Source organism: Sphaeramia orbicularis, chromosome 20, assembly GCF_902148855.1.
Source record: "Sphaeramia orbicularis chromosome 20, fSphaOr1.1, whole genome shotgun sequence".
In the NCBI taxonomy this organism is placed as follows: Eukaryota; Metazoa; Chordata; class Actinopteri; order Kurtiformes; family Apogonidae; genus Sphaeramia; species Sphaeramia orbicularis.
Window position 1 is genome coordinate 622,224 of NC_043976.1, and position 19,517 is coordinate 641,740.

At 48.6% G+C, this 19,517-nt stretch overlaps 1 protein-coding gene across 3 annotated transcripts in view; it reads right to left on the reverse strand.

Moving 5' to 3' along the window:
* LOC115411479 (histone-lysine N-methyltransferase 2C-like) overlaps positions 1-19,517 on the reverse strand; it is a 172,205-nt gene that overhangs the window by 114,190 nt on the left and 38,498 nt on the right. For all 3 annotated transcript variants that reach the window (XM_030123628.1, XM_030123625.1, XM_030123627.1), the window contains exons 7-13: positions 19,308-19,397; positions 18,663-18,772; positions 18,428-18,578; positions 11,717-11,888; positions 10,858-10,972; positions 5,607-5,770; positions 63-5,380 (exon numbers count right to left, since the gene is read on the reverse strand). In XM_030123628.1, coding sequence (XP_029979488.1) covers positions 63-5,380; positions 5,607-5,770; positions 10,858-10,972; positions 11,717-11,888; positions 18,428-18,578; positions 18,663-18,772; positions 19,308-19,397 — 6,120 coding nt within the window. The remainder of the gene's footprint in view (positions 1-62; positions 5,381-5,606; positions 5,771-10,857; positions 10,973-11,716; positions 11,889-18,427; positions 18,579-18,662; positions 18,773-19,307; positions 19,398-19,517) is intronic.

Here is a 19,517-nt window from a genome sequence, read left to right on the forward strand (position 1 = left end):
AATAACTATTTTATGTATACAACACACGATTGTGCGATTATAATGAACCTCCTATTACTCACCTACAGAGGCTGCACACTCCATCTTTGTCTCTGAGATTTCCTGGTGTCTCTCAGGACTAGAGGTGGTATCAGGCGGTACGTCACTAGGGCTGGTTTCTGGACCAGTGAAATCATGAACAGGCCTCGTATCATAGTGCAACGGACACACAGGACCAGGACTAGCCTCCAACCTCAAACAGCTGGAAGGATCAGGGCAGGAAATTTCCTCTTGCTGCTCAGGACCGATATGATTAGGACACGGTGATTTTAAAGGGGTACAAACAGGACTACCAATTGAGCTACTTGGCGCAGAGCTAGCCTGGAAGGGGAGGGTGGATATGGGACTAAGTGGGGTTTCACTGTTGTGGCTAGTGCTAGGTATTGCAGTGTTATCCTGAGTGGGACTAGCGTGTGAGGGAGTGGTGTGTACGGAACTAACATATATGGGACTAGCATGTGTGAGACTAGCCTGCGAGGGACTAGCCTGCGAGAGACTAGCCTGCAAGGGACTAGCCTGCAAGGGACTAGCCTGCGAGAGACTAGCCTGCACGGGACTAGCCTGCAAGGGATTACCCTGCAAGGGACTAGCCTGCGGGGGACTAGTCCGCACAGGACTAGCCTGCAAGGGACTAGACTGCGGGGTACTAGACTGCGGGGGACCAGACTGCGGGGGACTAGACTGCGGGGGACTAGACCGCGGGGGACTAGCCTGTATGGAGGCCTGATCTGGGGTAGTGGTTTTTTGATGTATGAGACTTATGGCATCAGTGCTCTGATGGACTTCAACAGCAGACCTGTCTGGGACAGAGTGAGGACTCACAGGTCTATCCGGGCACTGACTGGGTTGGCTGGGGTTAAAAGAAGTCAAGTCAACAGGTAGGGAGGTGGCAGACATTGGACTGGTTTGATCAGCTCTTTCTAAATGTTTATCAAGACCAGAATGGACCTGAGCTGCAATGGGAAGCACAGAGATCTGGATTATGGAACTGGCCACTGTGTTCTCAAGAGGACTCACATTAGTAAGGCCCACAATGGTTATGGTGTCAGGAGCTGGATCAGGACTGGCCTGAGTTGGGCTACGATGTGGACTGATATAACCAACAGAAGCTTGTGCAGGACTATCTGAGAGACTTGGTCTTTGGATTGGGCCTGAGAGGGCACAACTAGAGGTGCTTTGCATGTAAACAGGACTAGCATGACCAGCAGGACTAGACCTAGGTGGACTGTGGAGGTCTGAGGTACCACAGCTCAGACTGTGGCTAACAGAACTGCTAGTTGGGCTTATATCAGTTGCCTTACAGTGTGGAGGACTAAAGGTAGCTGGAGTTTGCAAGGGACTCATCTGTACTGGACTGCAAGGAGTTTGATCATATAGGGGGTTAGACAGATGTAGATGTTTGAGACTTGTTCCTGTGAGGATTTGTGTTTGCTCTGAAAGACTACAAATGATAGAAGAACTCTCCTTTACAGGGTCAGCTGGACTGCAGTCATTGCTAGTTTCTATGTGAACTGGACTAGAATAAGTGACTGGACCAACAGCAATAGAGTGAAGATGATTGGGACCCGTTTGTGGGGTTAAGTGGTCAACAGCTTCGTCATGGTGAGGAGTGAAGGAGTAGGTGGGGCCTGTTTCAACAGGCACAGGACTACTCTTCAATTGGCTATCATACATTTCACTGACATGTAAGGGACTAGTACTGCCTGAGCTTGCAATGATGCATTTGGGACTAGCATCTCCACAGTATGATGGGCTGTCTTTCGAAGCACTCTCATGAAGTGGGCTAGCAGGTGGAGGATCTTCCTCCATTTTATCAGCACAAAGTGATAACGTTAGGCTACTGTGGTCCGCCGAAGTGCTAATGTGAACAAGGCTTTCTGGTGTGGGCGTGGCAGGTTTATGAACGGGACTAGAGCAATACAGGCTACCTGTGCTACTTTGAACAAGATGAAGCTGGTTTGAGAGTTGGCTATCTACGTTGAGGCTAGAAAGAGGCGTTGTGGACAGGTCTGAGGTGGAGCTACTTTCCAGTGTTTGGCCTTCAAGGTCAGGACTCATCTGCATCAGCTGAGACTCCATGGCCTCCTTGGAATGGCTTTGGGCGCATTCCTTATTCCTATTTTTCTGAAACGGAGGTATGCTATGCTGCAAAAGCCTGACAGGGTCTGAAGAGACACCCTGGATTGGGCTAGCTGGTTGTGATAGACTACAATGTACAGGTCTGACAGGGTGTGAGGAGGGGCTACATGGCGCTGAAATGGATCTCTGTGGGGCATGGCTAAATGGGATCTGTGTAACCCTATAAGAGAGTGTGGAGATGTCCTGGTCCAGTGTAGAAATGTCCTGCTGATCAGGGCTGTGTGATTCAGGGCTCTCCTGGTCCAGTGTAGATTCACCGTCCTGTCTTGAACTCTGTAGAAGTGATGTGCCAACTTGAGCAGGACTCGATGTTGCATGGTTCAGAGAACTGGGTGGCTGATGCAACTGTGGACTGCTATCCTGTGCAGGACTGTGGTATGGAGGGCTGGACTGTGCAGAATTTGGGTGAACTGGAGGACGATGAAACGTCGCTTGGGTTTGACTGCTTGGTGGAGGGCTGTGTGGAGAATGACCACTATGTGACACAGGACTACCTTGCACTGGAGTCTCCTTATCATCAGCAGAATTTAAGGTGAGGATAATGCTGTGGTCAGATTGAACAGGGCTCAGTTGTTCCTCAATACGAGGACTATGCTGATCCTGCATGGAAATCTCATGTGCTTGGCTTTTGAGCGGGTCAGCAGGACTAGATGGTGTAAGGCTTTGTTGTAGTTCTCTTTTAGCACTGTGAGACTGGGTGTTATTTTCCTGAAGTTCTGCAGGACTGTGGTAAGATGCAGTATGGCTTTTCTGTTCTGAGGGATCAAGATTAAATGTCTCCTGCAGCTGTCTTTGTGAAGGGCGAGATGGGACAGAGTGTTGTTTGGACTGGGCAAGGTCAAGGTGAGATGGAGAATGAGTTGATTCTGTTGAACCCAGGCCAGAAGGTCTAAGTTCTTCATGGAATAACTTGACGCCAGAGTGAGACAGTGCTAGACTTTGTAGCTTTTCTGCAGATTCAGGATGGGATGATCCAGGATTTTGCAGATGTTCAGCTGATTCAGGAAGAGATGGTGCAGGACTTCGTAGATTTTCTGAGGGTTCAGGGTGGGATGGTGCAGGACTTTGTAGATTTTCTGAGGGTTCAGGGTGGGATGGTGCGGGACTTTGTAGATTTTCTGAGGGTTCAGCATGTGGTGGTGCAGGACTTGGCTGGAGCTCTGCAGGATCTGGGTGAGATGGTGCAGGACTTTCACAAACCTCTGCAGGATCTGGGTAGGAGGGTGTAGGGCTTTGTTGAAGCTCTGCAATAGCTGGGTGGGATGGTACAGGACTTTGGTGAGGCTCTGCATCATCGGTGTGGGGTGATGTAGGACTTGGTCGCCGTTCCATGATATCAAGCTGAGATGGAGCAGGACTACTTTGAAGTCCCACAGCAACAGGACTGGATGGTGTAGGAATCTGCTCCGGTTCTATAGGATCAGGGTGGGGTCTTGGATGAAGTTCTGCAGAATAACTGCGGGAAGGTACTGGAGTTTGTTCCTGTTCTGTGGGATCTGGGTGGTATGGTGAAAAACTTTGCTGAAGTTCTGCAGGATCAGAATGGGAAAGTACTGGACTTTGTGGAAGTTCTGCAGGATTAGGGTGAGAAGGGGCAGGACACTGGTGTTCTAGGGGATCAAGGTGGAGAGATGCTGGACTTTGTTGTTGTTTTGTGGAATCAGGGTGGGAAGATGGTGGACTGTGTGGTCGTGGTTCTGCAGGATCAATGTGAGAAGGTAATGGACTTTGTTGTTCTGTGGGATGAGGGTGGGAAGGTGCTGGACTTTGTTGTCGTTCTGTGGGATGAGGGTGGGAAGGTGCTGGACTTTGTTGTTGTTCTGTGGGATCAGGGTGGAAAGGCGCTGGACTTTCTTGTCGTTCTGTGGGATCAGGGTGGGAAGGTGCTGGACTTTCTTGTCGTTCTGTGGGATCAGGGTGGGAAGGTGCTGGACTTTCTTGTCGTTCTGTGGGATCAGGGTGGGAAGGTGCTGGGCTTTCTTGTCGTTCTGTGGGATCAGGGTGGGAAGGTGCTGGACTTTCTTGTCCTTCTGTGGGATCAGGGTGGGAAGGTGCTGGGCTTTCTTGTCTTTCTGTGGGATCAGGGTGGGAAGGTGCTGGGCTTTCTTGTCCTTCTGTGGGATCAGGGTGGGAAGGTGCTGGGCTTTCTTGTTGTTCTGTGAGATCAGGGTGGGAAGGTGCTGGGCTTTCTTGTCGTTCTGTGGGATCAGGGTGAGAAGGTGCTGGGCTTTCTTGTCGTTCTGTGGGATCAGGGTGAGAAGGTGCTGGACTTTCTTGTCCTTCTGTGGGATCAGGGTGGGAAGGTGCTGGGCTTTCTTGTCGTTCTGTGGGATCAGGGTGGGAAGGTGCTGGACTTTCTTGTCCTTCTGTGGGATAAGGATGGGAAGGTGCTGGACTGTTTGGGGGTTCTGCAGGATCAGGATGGGAAAGTGCTAGGCTTTCTTGTTCTGCGAGATCAGGGTATGAAGGTGCTGGACTTTCTTGTCGTTCTGTGAGATCAGGATGGGAAGGTGCTGGACTTTGCGGAGGTTCTGCAAGATCAGGGTAGGAAGGTACTAGGCTTTCTTGTAGTTCTGTGGGATCAGGGTGGGAAGGTGCTAGGCTTTCCTTTCCTTGTGTGGGATCAGGGTGGGAAGATGTTGGATTTTGTGGAGGTTCTGTGGGATCAGGATGGGAAGGTAGTAGGCTTTCCTTTACTTGTGTGGGTTCAGGGTGGGAAGGTGTTGGACTTTGTGGAGGTTCTGTAGGATCAGGGTAGGAAGGTGCTAGGCTTTCTTGTCGTTCTGTGGGATCAGGGTGGGAAGGTGCTAGACTCTGCTGCTGTTCGGTTAGATCATGGTGGGATGGTGCAGGACTGTGCTGGAAGTCTGTAGGACGGGTTGGAGATGCAGAAGGGCTGTGGTGTAACGTTGTACTGATAGTTTCCGAAGAACTGTGTGGGAGCTCTGCACAGGTGAGGTGGACTGGGGTATGAGCAGTAGGACTGATGGGTGGATCTTCTGTGTGACTTGGACCTGATGGCTGTGAAAGGCAGACTGACAGTGCCTTTGAGGGACTGAGGGACTCTGTTACTGATGGACTATGTGGAACTGGAGTGTTTGGGCTTAGCTCCTCCTCCTGAGGCCTGCAGGTGGAGCAGATGTAACCTTCAGACAATGTCCGGCCCTCCCCAGTCTGAACAATGCACTCTGTGTGGACACATCTGAAACACAAGAACAGCAATTGCATTATTAGTGGAGGAAGTGTTTGGGTTGTTCTCATGAGCAGTTCACTGTCCACTATCCTGAGTATCATGAAACAACCTACGGGAGAAACCAGTGGACCGATATTTGAAGTGATTTCCATCTAACCTAGCCCAGATCACACAACTGACATTAACAGCATCAGCTTTAGGTCAGAAAACCAAAACAACAGTAAAGTGAGGTCACCTATAGCAGCAGGTACAGGTCAAATAGTCCTGTGGTGAGTAGAGGTCAGGGGCGTGGCCACACAGAGAGCAGGGCAGGCCTGGGTCACATGATTCACACAAAAACGGATGATTGGCCCACTGGCCTGATGACCTCACACCACAGCATCGACAAACTCTGCAGTTCTGGAGGAGACACAGAGGGTTTAGAACAGGTACGCTGGACGTGTGTATGCTGAGTGTGTACATGCTGAGTGTGTGTACAGATGTTGAGTGTGTGTGTGTACATACTGAGTGTGTGTACATGCTGAGTGTGTGTGTACATGCTGAGTGTGTGTGTACATGCTGAGTGTGTGTACATGCTGAGTGTGTGTGTACATGCTGAGTGTGTGTGTACATGCTGAGTGTGTGTACATGCTGAGTGTGTGTGTACATGCTGAGTGTGTGTGTACATGCTGAGTGTGTGTGTACATGCTGAGTGTGTGTACAGATGTTGAGTGTGTGTGTGTACATACTGAGTGTGTGTACATGCTGAGTGTGTGTGTACATGCTGAGTGTGTGTGTACATGCTGAGTGTGTGTACAGATGTTGAGTGTGTGTGTGTACATACTGAGTGTGTGTACATGCTGAGTGTGTGTGTACATGCTGAGTGTGTGTGTACATGCTGAGTGTGTGTACATGCTGAGTGTGTGTGTACATGCTGAGTGTGTGTGTACATGCTGAGTGTGTGTACATGCTGAGTGTGTGTGTACATGCTGAGTGTGTGTGTACATGCTGAGTGTGTGTGTACATGCTGAGTGTGTACATGCTGAGTGTGTGTACAGATGTTGAGTGTGTGTGTGTACATACTGAGTGTGTGTACATGCTGAGTGTGTGTGTACATGCTGAGTGTGTGTGTACATGCTGAGTGTGTGTACATGCTGAGTGTGTGTGTACATGCTGAGTGTGTGTGTACATGCTGAGTGTGTGTACATGCTGAGTGTGTGTGTACATGCTGAGTGTGTGTGTACATGCTGAGTGTGTGTGTACATGCTGAGTGTGTGTACAGATGTTGAGTGTGTGTGTGTACATACTGAGTGTGTGTACATGCTGAGTGTGTGTGTACATGCTGAGTGTGTGTGTACATGCTGAGTGTGTGTGTACATGCTGAGTGTGTGTACATGCTGAGTGTGTGTGTACATGCTGAGTGTGTGTGTACATGCTGAGTGTGTGTGTACATGCTGAGTGTGTGTACATGCTGAGTGTGTGTGTACATGCTGAGTGTGTGTACATACTGAGTGTGTGTACATGCTGAGTGTGTGTGTACATACTGAGTGTGTGTACATGCTGAGTGTGTGTGTACATGCTGAGTGTGTGTACAGATGTTGAGTGTGTGTGTGTACATACTGAGTGTGTGTACATGCTGAGTGTGTGTGTACATGCTGAGTGTGTGTACATGCTGAGTGTGTGTGTACATGCTGAGTGTGTGTGTACATGCTGAGTGTGTGTGTACATGCTGAGTGTGTGTGTACATGCTGAGTGTGTACATGCTGAGTGTGTGTACAGATGTTGAGTGTGTGTGTGTACATACTGAGTGTGTGTACATGCTGAGTGTGTGTGTACATGCTGAGTGTGTGTGTACATGCTGAGTGTGTGTACATGCTGAGTGTGTGTGTACATGCTGAGTGTGTGTGTACATGCTGAGTGTGTGTGTACATGCTGAGTGTGTGTACATGCTGAGTGTGTGTGTACATGCTGAGTGTGTGTACATACTGAGTGTGTGTACATGCTGAGTGTGTGTGTACATACTGAGTGTGTGTACATGCTGAGTGTGTGTGTACATGCTGAGTGTGTGTACAGATGTTGAGTGTGTGTGTGTACATACTGAGTGTGTGTACATGCTGAGTGTGTGTGTACATGCTGAGTGTGTGTACATGCTGAGTGTGTGTGTACATGCTGAGTGTGTGTGTACATGCTGAGTGTGTACATGCTGAGTGTGTGTACAGATGTTGAGTGTGTGTGTGTACAGATGTTGAGTGTGTGTGTGTACATACTGAGTGTGTGTACATGCTGAGTGTGTGTGTACATGCTGAGTGTGTGTGTACATGCTGAGTGTGTGTACATGCTGAGTGTGTGTGTACATGCTGAGTGTGTGTGTACATGCTGAGTGTGTGTACATGCTGAGTGTGTGTACATGCTGAGTGTGTGTGTACATGCTGAGTGTGTGTGTACATGCTGAGTGTGTGTACATACTGAGTGTGTATACATGCTGAGTGTGTGTGTACATACTGAGTGTGTGTACATGCTGAGTGTGTGTACATGCTGAGTGTGTGTACATGCTGAGTGTGTGTGTACATACTGAGTGTGTGTACATACTGAGTGTGTGTGTACATACTGAGTGTGTGTACATGCTGAGTGTGTGTACATACTGAGTGTGTATGTACATACTGAGTGTGTGTACATGCTGAGTGTGTGTAGATGCTGAGTGTGTGTGTACATACTGAGTGTGTGTACATACTGAGTGTGTGTACATACTGAGTGTGTGTGTACATACTGAGTGTGTGTACATGCTGAGTGTGTGTAGATGCTGAGTGTGTGTGTACATACTGAGTGTGTGTAGATGCTGAGTGTGTGTGTACATACTGAGTGTGTGCACATACTGAGTGTGTGTACATACTGAGTGTGTGTACCTGCTGAGTGTGTGTACCTGCTGAGTGTGTGTGTACATGCTGAGTGTGTGTAGATGCTGAGTGTGTGTACATACTGAGTGTGTGTAGATGCTGAGTGTGTGTGTACATGCTGAGTGTGTGTACATACTGAGTGTGTGTACCTGCTGAGTGTGTGTGTACATGCTGAGTGTGTGTGTACATACTGAGTGTGTGTAGATGTTGAGTGTGTGTACATGCTGAGTGTGTGTAGATGCTGAGTGTGTGTACATGCTGAGTGTGTGTACATGCTGAGTGTGTGTGTACATACTGAGTGTGTGTACATACTGAGTGTGTGTACACGCTGAGTGTGTGTACATGCTGAGTGTGTGTACATGCTGAGTGTGTGTACATGCTGAGTGTGTGTGTACATGCTGAGTGTGTGTACATGCTGAGTGTGTGTGTACATGCTGAGTGTGTACATACTGAGTGTGTGTACATGCTGAGTGTGTGTGTACATGCTGAGTGTGTGTGTACATGCTGAGTGTGTGTACATACTGAGTGTGTGTACATGCTGAGTGTGTGTGTACATGCTGAGTGTGTGTACATGCTGAGTGTGTGTACATGCTGAGTGTGTGTACCTGCTGAGTGTGTGTGTACATGCTGAGTGTGTGTGTACATACTGAGTGTGTGTAGATGTTGAGTGTGTGTACATGCTGAGTGTGTGTAGATGCTGAGTGTGTGTACATGCTGAGTGTGTGTGTACATGCTGAGTGTGTGTACATGCTGAGTGTGTGTACACGCTGAGTGTGTGTGTACATGCTGAGTGTGTGTACATGCTGAGTGTGTGTACATGCTGAGTGTGTGTGTACATGCTGAGTGTGTACATACTGAGTGTGTGTACATGCTGAGTGTGTGTGTACATGCTGAGTGTGTGTGTACATGCTGAGTGTGTGTGTACATGCTGAGTGTGTGTACATACTGAGTGTGTGTACATGCTGAGTGTGTGTGTACATGCTGAGTGTGTGTACATGCTGAGTGTGTGTACATGCTGAGTGTGTGTGTACATACTAAGTGTGTACATGCTGAGTGTGTGTACATGCTGAGTGTGTGTGTACATACTAAGTGTGTACATGCTGAGTGTGTGTGTACATGCTGAGTGTGTGTGTACATACTGAGTGTGTGTACATGCTGAGTGTGTGTGTACATGCTGAGTGTGTGTACATGCTGAGTGTGTGTACATGCTGAGTGTGTGTGTACATTCTGAGTGTGTGTAGATGTTGAGTGTGTGTAGATGCTTGTGTGTAGATGTTGAATGTGTGTAGATGTTGAGTGTGTGTAGATGCTTGTGTGTAGATGCTTGTGTGTAGATGTTGAATGTGTGTAGATGTTGAGTGTGTGTAGATGCTTGTGTGTAGATGTTGAATGTGTGTAGATGTTGAATGTGTGTAGATGTTGAATGTGTGTAGATGCTTGTGTGTAGATGTTGAATGTGTGTAGATGCTTGTGTGTAGCTTCTTGCGTGCAGATGTTGAATGTGTGTAGATGCTTTTGTGTAGATGCTGAGTGTGTGTAGATGTTGAGTGTGTGTAGGTGCTTGTGTGTAGCTTCTTGCGTGTAGATGCTGAGTGTGTGTAGATGTTGAGTGTGTGTAGATGTTGAGTGTGTGTAGATGCTTGTGTGTAGATGCTTGTGTGTAGATGTTGAGTGTGTGTAGATGCTTGTGTGTACATGCTGAGTGTGTGTAGATGTTGAGTGTGTGTAGATGCTTGTGTGTAGATGTTGAATGTGTGTAGATGTTGAGTGTGTGTAGATGTTGAGTGTGTGTAGATGCTGAGTGTAGATGATGAATGCGTGTAGATGTTGAGTGTGTGTAGATGCTTGTGTGTAGATGTTGAATGTGTGTAGATGTTGAGTGTGTGTAGATGCTTGTGTGTAGATGTTGAATGTGTGTAGATGTTGAGTGTGTGTAGATGCTTGTGTGTAGATGCTTGTGTGTAGATGCTTGTGTGTAGATGTTGAATGTGTGTAGATGTTGAATGTGTGTAGATGTTGAATGTGTGTAGATGCTTGTGTGTAGATGTTGAATGTGTGTAGATGCTTGTGTGTAGCTTCTTGCGTGCAGATGTTGAATGTGTGTAGATGCTTTTGTGTAGATGCTGAGTGTGTGTAGATGTTGAGTGTGTGTAGGTGCTTGTGTGTAGCTTCTTGCGTGTAGATGTTGAGTGTGTGTAGATGTTGAGTGTGTGTAGATGTTGAGTGTAGATGTTGAGTGTGTGTAGATGCTTGTGTGTACATGCTGAGTGTGTGTAGATGTTGAGTGTGTGTAGATGCTTGTGTGTAGATGTTGAATGTGTGTAGATGTTGAGTGTGTGTAGATGCTTGTGTGTAGATGCTTGTGTGTAGATGATGAATGCGTGTAGATGTTGAGTGTGTGTAGATGCTTGTGTGTAGATGTTGAATGTGTGTAGATGTTGAGTGTGTGTAGATGCTTGTGTGTAGATGCTTGTGTGTAGATGATGAATGCGTGTAGATGTTGAGTGTGTGTAGATGCTGAGTGTGTGTAGATGCTGAGTGTGTGTAGATGCTGAGTGTGTGTACATGCTGAGTGTGTGTACATGCTGAGTGTGTGTTGTATTTGTGTCTAACCCTGCAGTGCCAGCTGCTGGTGGGCGTGTCTTCCACTGGCGGACTGAGGCATTTGGTGTGATAGGCTTTATCACAGCGCTCACACACTAGCAACACACTCTCGTCTCCTCGTAACCTAAGAGACAAACACAGAGGGGTCAAAGGTCACACACAGGGTGTTCAGCACAAGGGAATCCTTCAGATGTGTTTCCATCATACGATGTGGCAGCCTCAGGACCGGTTACTAAACAAGAAGAACATGACATGAAGTCGGTAGCTCCAAAAATGTTCCAACCAGTCAGTATTGATACTTATCATGATTGTCAAATCATAAATTCTTCAAATTAAAATGGTTTTCAGTTTTAAGTCGAAACTTAAGAACCCAGACATCATTTGTGTCATTGCACAATGCCGTTTGTTGTTGTTACTCTAGTTTTTTTTTTTTTTTTTTATTGCTAGTTACTACTATTATCATTAATAGGATTACATACTTCCTATGATAGTTATTATTCCTATGATCAACGTTACTACTGATAATATTGATACTGTTTTTACTATTATTATTATTATAAATGCGAATAATATATACTTTCAAGTACGTAAATTATTCACAAAAGATACAAATTAAAAAAAACAAATGTATAAAAAGACGAATCAAGATGAGAATATCAAAGACTGTTATTGTTTGTTCTAAACTTTATGGTCAGAATATTTCACAAATCTATAGGCAGAACATTCACAAATATGATGATGTGTTTTTTTTAAACCTAAACCTTTTCAGAGGTGAGTATCCATCTGGAATTGTCAATTCTTTACAACTAAAAACAGTTCCTGTACCATTTTAAAACTATGTGTTCTACAGCCTCAAAATATGATTTACCTGCAGCTTTGACACACTTGACACTGAGGACACTCCCACCCAGCCCGACACAAAGGGGAGGGGGCCACAGGGGGGTCGAGGCAGCTGCCATGGAAATGGTTACCACAGCAACAGCACATCAACAGGCTGCCACCTTCAGGTCCGCCGGAGCACGACACGCACTGTGAAGAGACTGGACACACACACCCTTTAATACCACAAAAAACACAGAGATGAACGCAGAGACCACAAAGGTGACCACGGAGACCGCAGAGATAACCACGGAGACCGCAGAGGTGACCACAGAGACCACAGAGGTGACCACAGAGACCACAGAGGTGACCACAGAGACCGCAGAGATAACCACGGAGACCGCAGAGGTGACCACAGAGACCACAGAGGTGACCACAGAGACCACAGAGGTGACCACAGAGACCGCAGAGATAACCACGGAGACCGCAGAGATAACCACGGAGACCGCAGAGGTGACCACAGAGACCACAGAGATAACCACGGAGACCACAGAGGTGACCACAGAGACCACAGAGATAACCACAGAGACCGCAGAGATAACCACGGAGACCGCAGAGGTGACCACAGAGACCACAGAGATAACCACGGAGACCACAGAGGTGACCACAGAGACCACAGAGGTGACCACAGAGACCGCAGAGATAACCACGGAGACCACAGAGGTGACAACAGAGACCACAGAGGTAACCACGGAGACCACAGAGATAACCACGGAGACCGCAGAGGTGACCACAGAGACCACAGAGGTGACCACAGAGACCACAGAGATAACCACGGAGACCGCAGAGGTGACAACAGAGACCACAGAGGTAACCACGGAGACCACAGAGATAACCACGGAGACCGCAGAGGTGACCACAGAGACCACAGAGGTGACCACAGAGACCGCAGAGATAACCACGGAGACCGTAGAGGTGACAACAGAGACCACAGAGGTAACCACGGAGACCACAGAGATAACCACGGAGACCGCAGAGGTGACAACAGAGACCACAGAGGTAACCACGGAGACCACAGAGATAACCACGGAGACCGCAGAGGTGACCACAGAGACCGCAGAGGTGACCACAGAGGTGACCACAGAGGTGACCACAGAGACCGCAGAGATAACCACGGAGACCGCAGAGGTGACCACAGAGGTAACCACAGAGGTGACCACAGAGACCGCAGAGGTGACCACGGAGACCGCAGAGATAACCACGGAGACCGCAGAGGTGACCACAGAGACCACAGAGGTAACCACGGAGACCACAGAGGTGACCACAGAGACTGCAGAGATAACCACGGAGACCGCAGAGGTAACCACAGAGACCACAGAGGTGACCACAGAGACCGCAGAGGTGACCACAGAGACCGCAGAGGTGACCACAGAGACCACAGAGGTGACCACGGAGACCGCAGAGGTAACCACGGAGACCACAGAGGTGACCACAGAGACCGCAGAGGTGACCACGGAGACCGCAGAGATAACCACGGAGACCGCAGAGGTGACCACAGAGGTAACCACGGAGACCACAGAGGTGACCACAGAGACTGCAGAGATAACCATGGAGACCGCAGAGGTGACCACAGGGACCACAGAGATAACCACGGAGACCGCAGAGGTAACCACGGAGACCACAGAGGTGACCACAGAGACCGCAGAGATAATCACGGAGACCGCAGAGGTGACCACAGAGGTAACCACGGAGACCACAGAGGTGACCACAGAGACTGCAGAGATAACCATGGAGACCGCAGAGGTGACCACAGGGACTGCAGAGATAACCACGGAGACCGCAGAGGTAACCACGGAGACCACAGAGGTGACCACAGAGACCGCAGAGGTGACCACAGAGACCGCAGAGGTGACCACGGAGACCGCAGAGATAACCACGGAGACCACAGAGGTGACCACAGAGACTGCAGAGATAACCACGGAGACCGCAGAAATAACCACGGAGACCGCAGAGGTGACCACGGAGACCGCAGAGATAACCACGGAGACCGCAGCGATAACCACGGAGACCGCAGAGGTGACCACAGAGGTAACCACGGAGACCACAGAGGTGACCACAGAGACTGCAGAGATAACCACAGAGACCACAGAGGTGACCACGGAGACCGCAGAGATAACCACGGAGACCACAGAGGTGACCACAGAGACTGCAGAGATAACCACGGAGACCGCAGAGGTGACCACAGAGACCGCAGAGATAACCACGGAGACCGCAGAGGTGACCACAGAGACCGCAGAGGTAACCACGGAGACCACAGAGGTAACCACGGAGACCACAGAGGTGACCACAGAGACTGCAGAGGTGACCACAGAGACTGCAGAGATAACCACAGAGACCGCAGAGGTGACAACAGAGACCACAGAGGTAACCACGGAGACCACAGAGATAACCACGGAGACCGCAGAGGTGACCACAGAGACCACAGAGGTGACCACAGAGACCGCAGAGATAACCACGGAGACCGTAGAGGTGACAACAGAGACCACAGAGGTAACCACGGAGACCACAGAGATAACCACGGAGACCGCAGAGGTGACAACAGAGACCACAGAGGTAACCACGGAGACCACAGAGATAACCACGGAGACCGCAGAGGTGACCACAGAGACCACAGAGGTGACCACAGAGACCGCAGAGGTGACCACAGAGGTGACCACAGAGACCGCAGAGATAACCACGGAGACCGCAGAGGTGACCACAGAGGTAACCACAGAGGTGACCACAGAGACCGCAGAGGTGACCACGGAGACCGCAGAGATAACCACGGAGACCGCAGAGGTGACCACAGAGACCACAGAGGTAACCACGGAGACCACAGAGGTGACCACAGAGACCGCAGAGATAACCACGGAGACCGCAGAGGTAACCACAAAGACCACAGAGGTGACCACAGAGACCGCAGAGGTGACCACAGAGACCGCAGAGGTGACCACGGAGACCGCAGAGGTAACCACGGAGACCACAGAGGTGACCACAGAGACCGCAGAGGTGACCACGGAGACCGCAGAGATAACCACGGAGACCGCAGAGGTGACCACAGAGGTAACCACGGAGACCACAGAGGTGACCACAGAGACTGCAGAGATAACCATGGAGACCGCAGAGGTGACCACAGGGACCGCAGAGATAACCACGGAGACCGCAGAGGTAACCACGGAGACCACAGAGGTGACCACAGAGACCGCAGAGATAATCACGGAGACCGCAGAGGTGACCACAGAGGTAACCACGGAGACCACAGAGGTGACCACAGAGACTGCAGAGATAACCATGGAGACCGCAGAGGTGACCACAGGGACTGCAGAGATAACCACGGAGACCGCAGAGGTAACCACGGAGACCACAGAGGTGACCACAGAGACCGCAGAGATAACCACGGAGACCGCAGAAATAACCACGGAGACCGCAGAGGTGACCACGGAGACCGCAGAGATAACCACGGAGACCGCAGCGATAACCACGGAGACCGCAGAGGTGACCACAGAGGTAACCACGGAGACCACAGAGGTGACCACAGAGACTGCAGAGATAACCACAGAGACCACAGAGGTGACCACGGAGACCGCAGAGATAACCACGGAGACCGCAGAGGTGACCACAGAGACTGCAGAGATAACCACGGAGACCGCAGAGGTGACCACAGAGACCGCAGAGGTAACCACGGAGACCACAGAGGTAACCACGGAGACCACAGAGGTGACCACAGAGACTGCAGAGGTAACCACGGAGACCGCAGAGGTGACCACAGAGACTGCAGAGGTAACCACGGAGACCGCAGAGGTAACCACGGAGACCGCAGAGGTAACCATGGAGACCGCAGAGGTGACCACAGAGACCGCAGAGGTAACCATGGAGACCGCAGAGGTGACCACAGAGATCGCAGAGGTGACCATGGAGACCGCAGAGGTGACCACGGACACCACAAAGGTAAGCACGGAGACCGCAGAGGTGACCACAGAGACTGCAGAGTAGGGCTGCTCGATTATAGAAAAAAAAAAAAATCACGATTATTTTAGTAATAATTGAAATCACGATTATTAAAAACGATTATTTGTTAACCTTAAAGTTGTTTATTTTTTTCTTGCAAAGCAATGTAAAATATACTCTTTAAACATAAATAAAGCTTTTAACCACTAAAACAAAGTATGTTCACTTTTGTATGAAACAAAAAAATCTTTGAATGCAAATAAGTGTACTGTAAATTCAAGTATGTTTCCTTTTGTAAATAAATAGTGCACTGGAATTAAACTGCTATAGACTTGCCATAGAACTGTAGCAATAAAATAAAAACTCACGTAAAGTGCAAATTATAAATTCAAGTATGTTCAATGTAGTATGAAACAGTAAATTCAGTGGCGTGCCGTGAGGTTTCAGTTCAGGCCTTCTGTATACATCAGCCATCTAGAATACGCACGTTAGGGTTATACAGGTTAGGGTTAGGTTAATACGGGAGTTGCAGGATAAAGAGTTTCGGAGACTGAAGATTGCATTGCGGACGAAGTTGTTTTTATGCGTTTTAGTTTTTCATAAGATTACGATAAAGGTGGCGGTGGTTAAACTTCAGATGGTTTAAAAGGTTTGTTGTGTTACCGGTCGGTGCGGGCACAACTACGAAACACTTTTTGCACGTGATGTGTTTTTGCTCTTCGGCTTCTTCATCAAACCCAAAGTGATTCCATACAATTGAATTGGACTTGCCTTTTTTGTTTACCAAGCACTTCTGCTGCGATTCTCCTACCATTTTTCCAGACCGCTAGGTACAACTTTCCTCTTGGGGTGGACCTGCCGGCTAGCAGGCAGCAGTAGCTTAGAGGGGGGCGGGGCGGAGCAGCTCATGGGAGCTTGCGTGCGCGTGAATTAAAACAACTCAAAATTAATAATCGTTTTTTCTCGATTACATAATTTTTGTAATCGTTGTGTGTAATAATCGAAATCGTAATTGAATTTCGATTAATTGCACAGCCCTACTGCAGAGATGAACACAGAGACCACAAAGGTAAGCACGGAGACCGCAGAGGTGACCACAGAGACCACAGAGGTGACCACGGAGACTGCAAAGGTAACCAGGGAGACTGCAAAGGTAATCATGAAGACCGCAGGGATGAACACGGAGACCACAGAGAGACAGCGGGTGCATATTGAGGCACCGACACAGGTGCCGTGGCACCGCAGTACCACGGCTCGGTGCCAGGTGCCATGGCACCGCGGTGGTGCCTCGGCTCCAGGTGCCGGTGGTGCCGTGGTAGCTCGGTAGTGCCGCGGCACCACCTTGGGGCCAACGCTAGGTGCCGCGGCACTGTGGTACCAAGGCTCGGTGCCGGGTGCCGTGGCACAGCAGTGCCACAGCTCGGTGGCACTGAGCCATGGTACCGTGGTGCCATGGCACCTAGCGTTGGCCCCGAGGTGCCGTGGCGCCAGCCGAGGTACTGCGGCACCACCGGCACCTGGAGCCGAGGCACCACCACGGTGCCACAGCACCTGGCACTGAGCCGTAGTACTGTGGTGCCACGCACCTAGCGTTGGCCCCGAGGTGCCGCGGCACCACCGGCGGTGTCTTGTCTGACATGTAAAGGCAGTGCATTCCACAGATTGGGGGCAGCAACTGAAAAGGCCCGTCAGCTTCCTCTTTGTTTTAGGAATAACTAACAGTGTTTGATCTGCTGATCTGAGAGAGCCAGTGAATTGATACCAAAATTGGGGTGATGTGGTCCCTCTCTTTAGCTCCAGTTAAAAGTTGAGCAGCAGCATTTTGAAAAAGCTGCAGTTGAGCAACTGACTTCTGGCATTCCCAACATAAAGTGCATTGCAGTAGTCTAAACGAGTTGTGATAAAAGTATGGATTAAAATCTCAAAATGATGCTGAGGAAGAAATGATTTAACTTTGGCCAGCTGTCTCTGTTGACCAAAGCTGGACTTTACCACTGATCTACTCTGTGCATCAAGTTTGAAGCTGTGTATGACTTCCGTCACAAATTTTTCATCAATTCTGTGAAAATCCAAGTCACAGCCTAAGTTCTTGTCCTCATAAATACTTTTTCATTTTCAGTGTTTCTGTCGTCTATTAAATAATTTTTCTAATTACGTCTCACATTTTATTTGGTTATTTTTTATGCTATGTGCATCTTGAACAGTCAGTGTGTCTACATGCACACTGTTTTCATTGTTCCGTTGTGTTTGTCCCAGTCCACAGTAATCAATCAGGAGTGTAATCAATTTATTGTTAAATGTCTCCTCTGCTACGATAAGTGGCAATATTCACTCTTTCAGCTCCTTAACTGACGCCATAACAGACACAACAGTAATCAGTACTGAGTTAGCAATCATCAACCCAGGGGTTAAACTGGAATCACCATGAGCACTGTTGTAAATCTGTACACATGATACTTTGTATCTGCTGTACTCTTTGTGCAGATGCGATACATGATGTTGGATTCCAGGTCAAGATTTGGGTCCGAACACCTGGGTCCAGTTCTAGTCCGCCAGGTCTGTTTACATGCAGGAGTAGCTTCACTTTAATCCCATCATCTAGGTGAGTTAGTACCACTGGTAATACTTGGATTTCAGTGGAGTTAACATGTTTACATATACTATTAAAGTCCAGTTTTAGTTGGACCAACATAATTTGTTTTTTTTAGGTGCCATGTGCATTTATTGAGTGTGTCTTTATGTGATGTTTTGTTGCTGTTGTGTCATTGCATACCCATGTGTGCGTGTCTTGTACACATCGTGCGTCTTTCATTCCAGTCCTGATGAGCTCCGGCGGCAGCAGCACAGGGAAAGTGATAGCTCCGCCCACAGCCTGTCTCTCGGCAACGCAGCGACGCTCCGAGCCGACGGCAGAACACGCACACCTGTAGAGGTGTGACAGGGGGCGGGGTCAGAGTGGCTGCTTTGTCTGCGCTTAGTGTGTTTATTAATGGGTCACATGATCTGACCTGTGTGCTTCCTGAGTCGATGGCTTTATCCACGTAGAGCAGTGATTGGCCCTCGCCTCGACACACCCCCTCTGACCATGCGGCACACTGCAGGTGAGCACAGCACTGACCTGGACAAACAAAGCGGGTCAGTACAGTCAACGTGAACTGGACCAGAACCGTGTTCAGGTCAGAAGGTCAGTGAAGTCACATCTGAAGTCTATCATAAAACAATCCTTCAACTCATAAACATAACATGCCGTGCACTTTTAATCCCCCTCGGCCAAATATAGTGTAAGATTCTATTCAAAGTTACTGCCCTATAATTTAGATTAGATTGTCTTTGTGTAAAACTTATTACATACATATTTATATATGAAAGTACTCAGATAACTGCACATGGCTATTTGACCTTGAAAAAGTAGGTCTAGGTCACTGATTTTCAATAGGCTTTTGCTCCATGACAAGATGCATCCACAGTATGAATTTGGTGCAGACATCTCAATGCATTTCTCAGATAATGCAATTATTTCATTGAATGGACAGACAGACGGACAGTCGACACAACGGTTACAATAGCCCTCGGCCGAGCGGTAAAAACTAAAGCCATTTCATCTAACTAAAAGTTAAATAAACCAAACAGGACGCAATGAAAGGTCAGCTGACCTGTGGGATCAAACAGTGATTGGACATTGATGTCACATGGAAGGCCGATGGGTCCGAGCTGCTCCACAAACTCTGAGGAAGACTCAGCCTCTGAAATACCAAGATGAAGTTCATCAAACCACAGGACACGGAAAGTGAACTATAAGATGACATAACCCTGAACATACTATCCTGAGCACAGGTTACTGAATCACATCTGAAATAATCTAC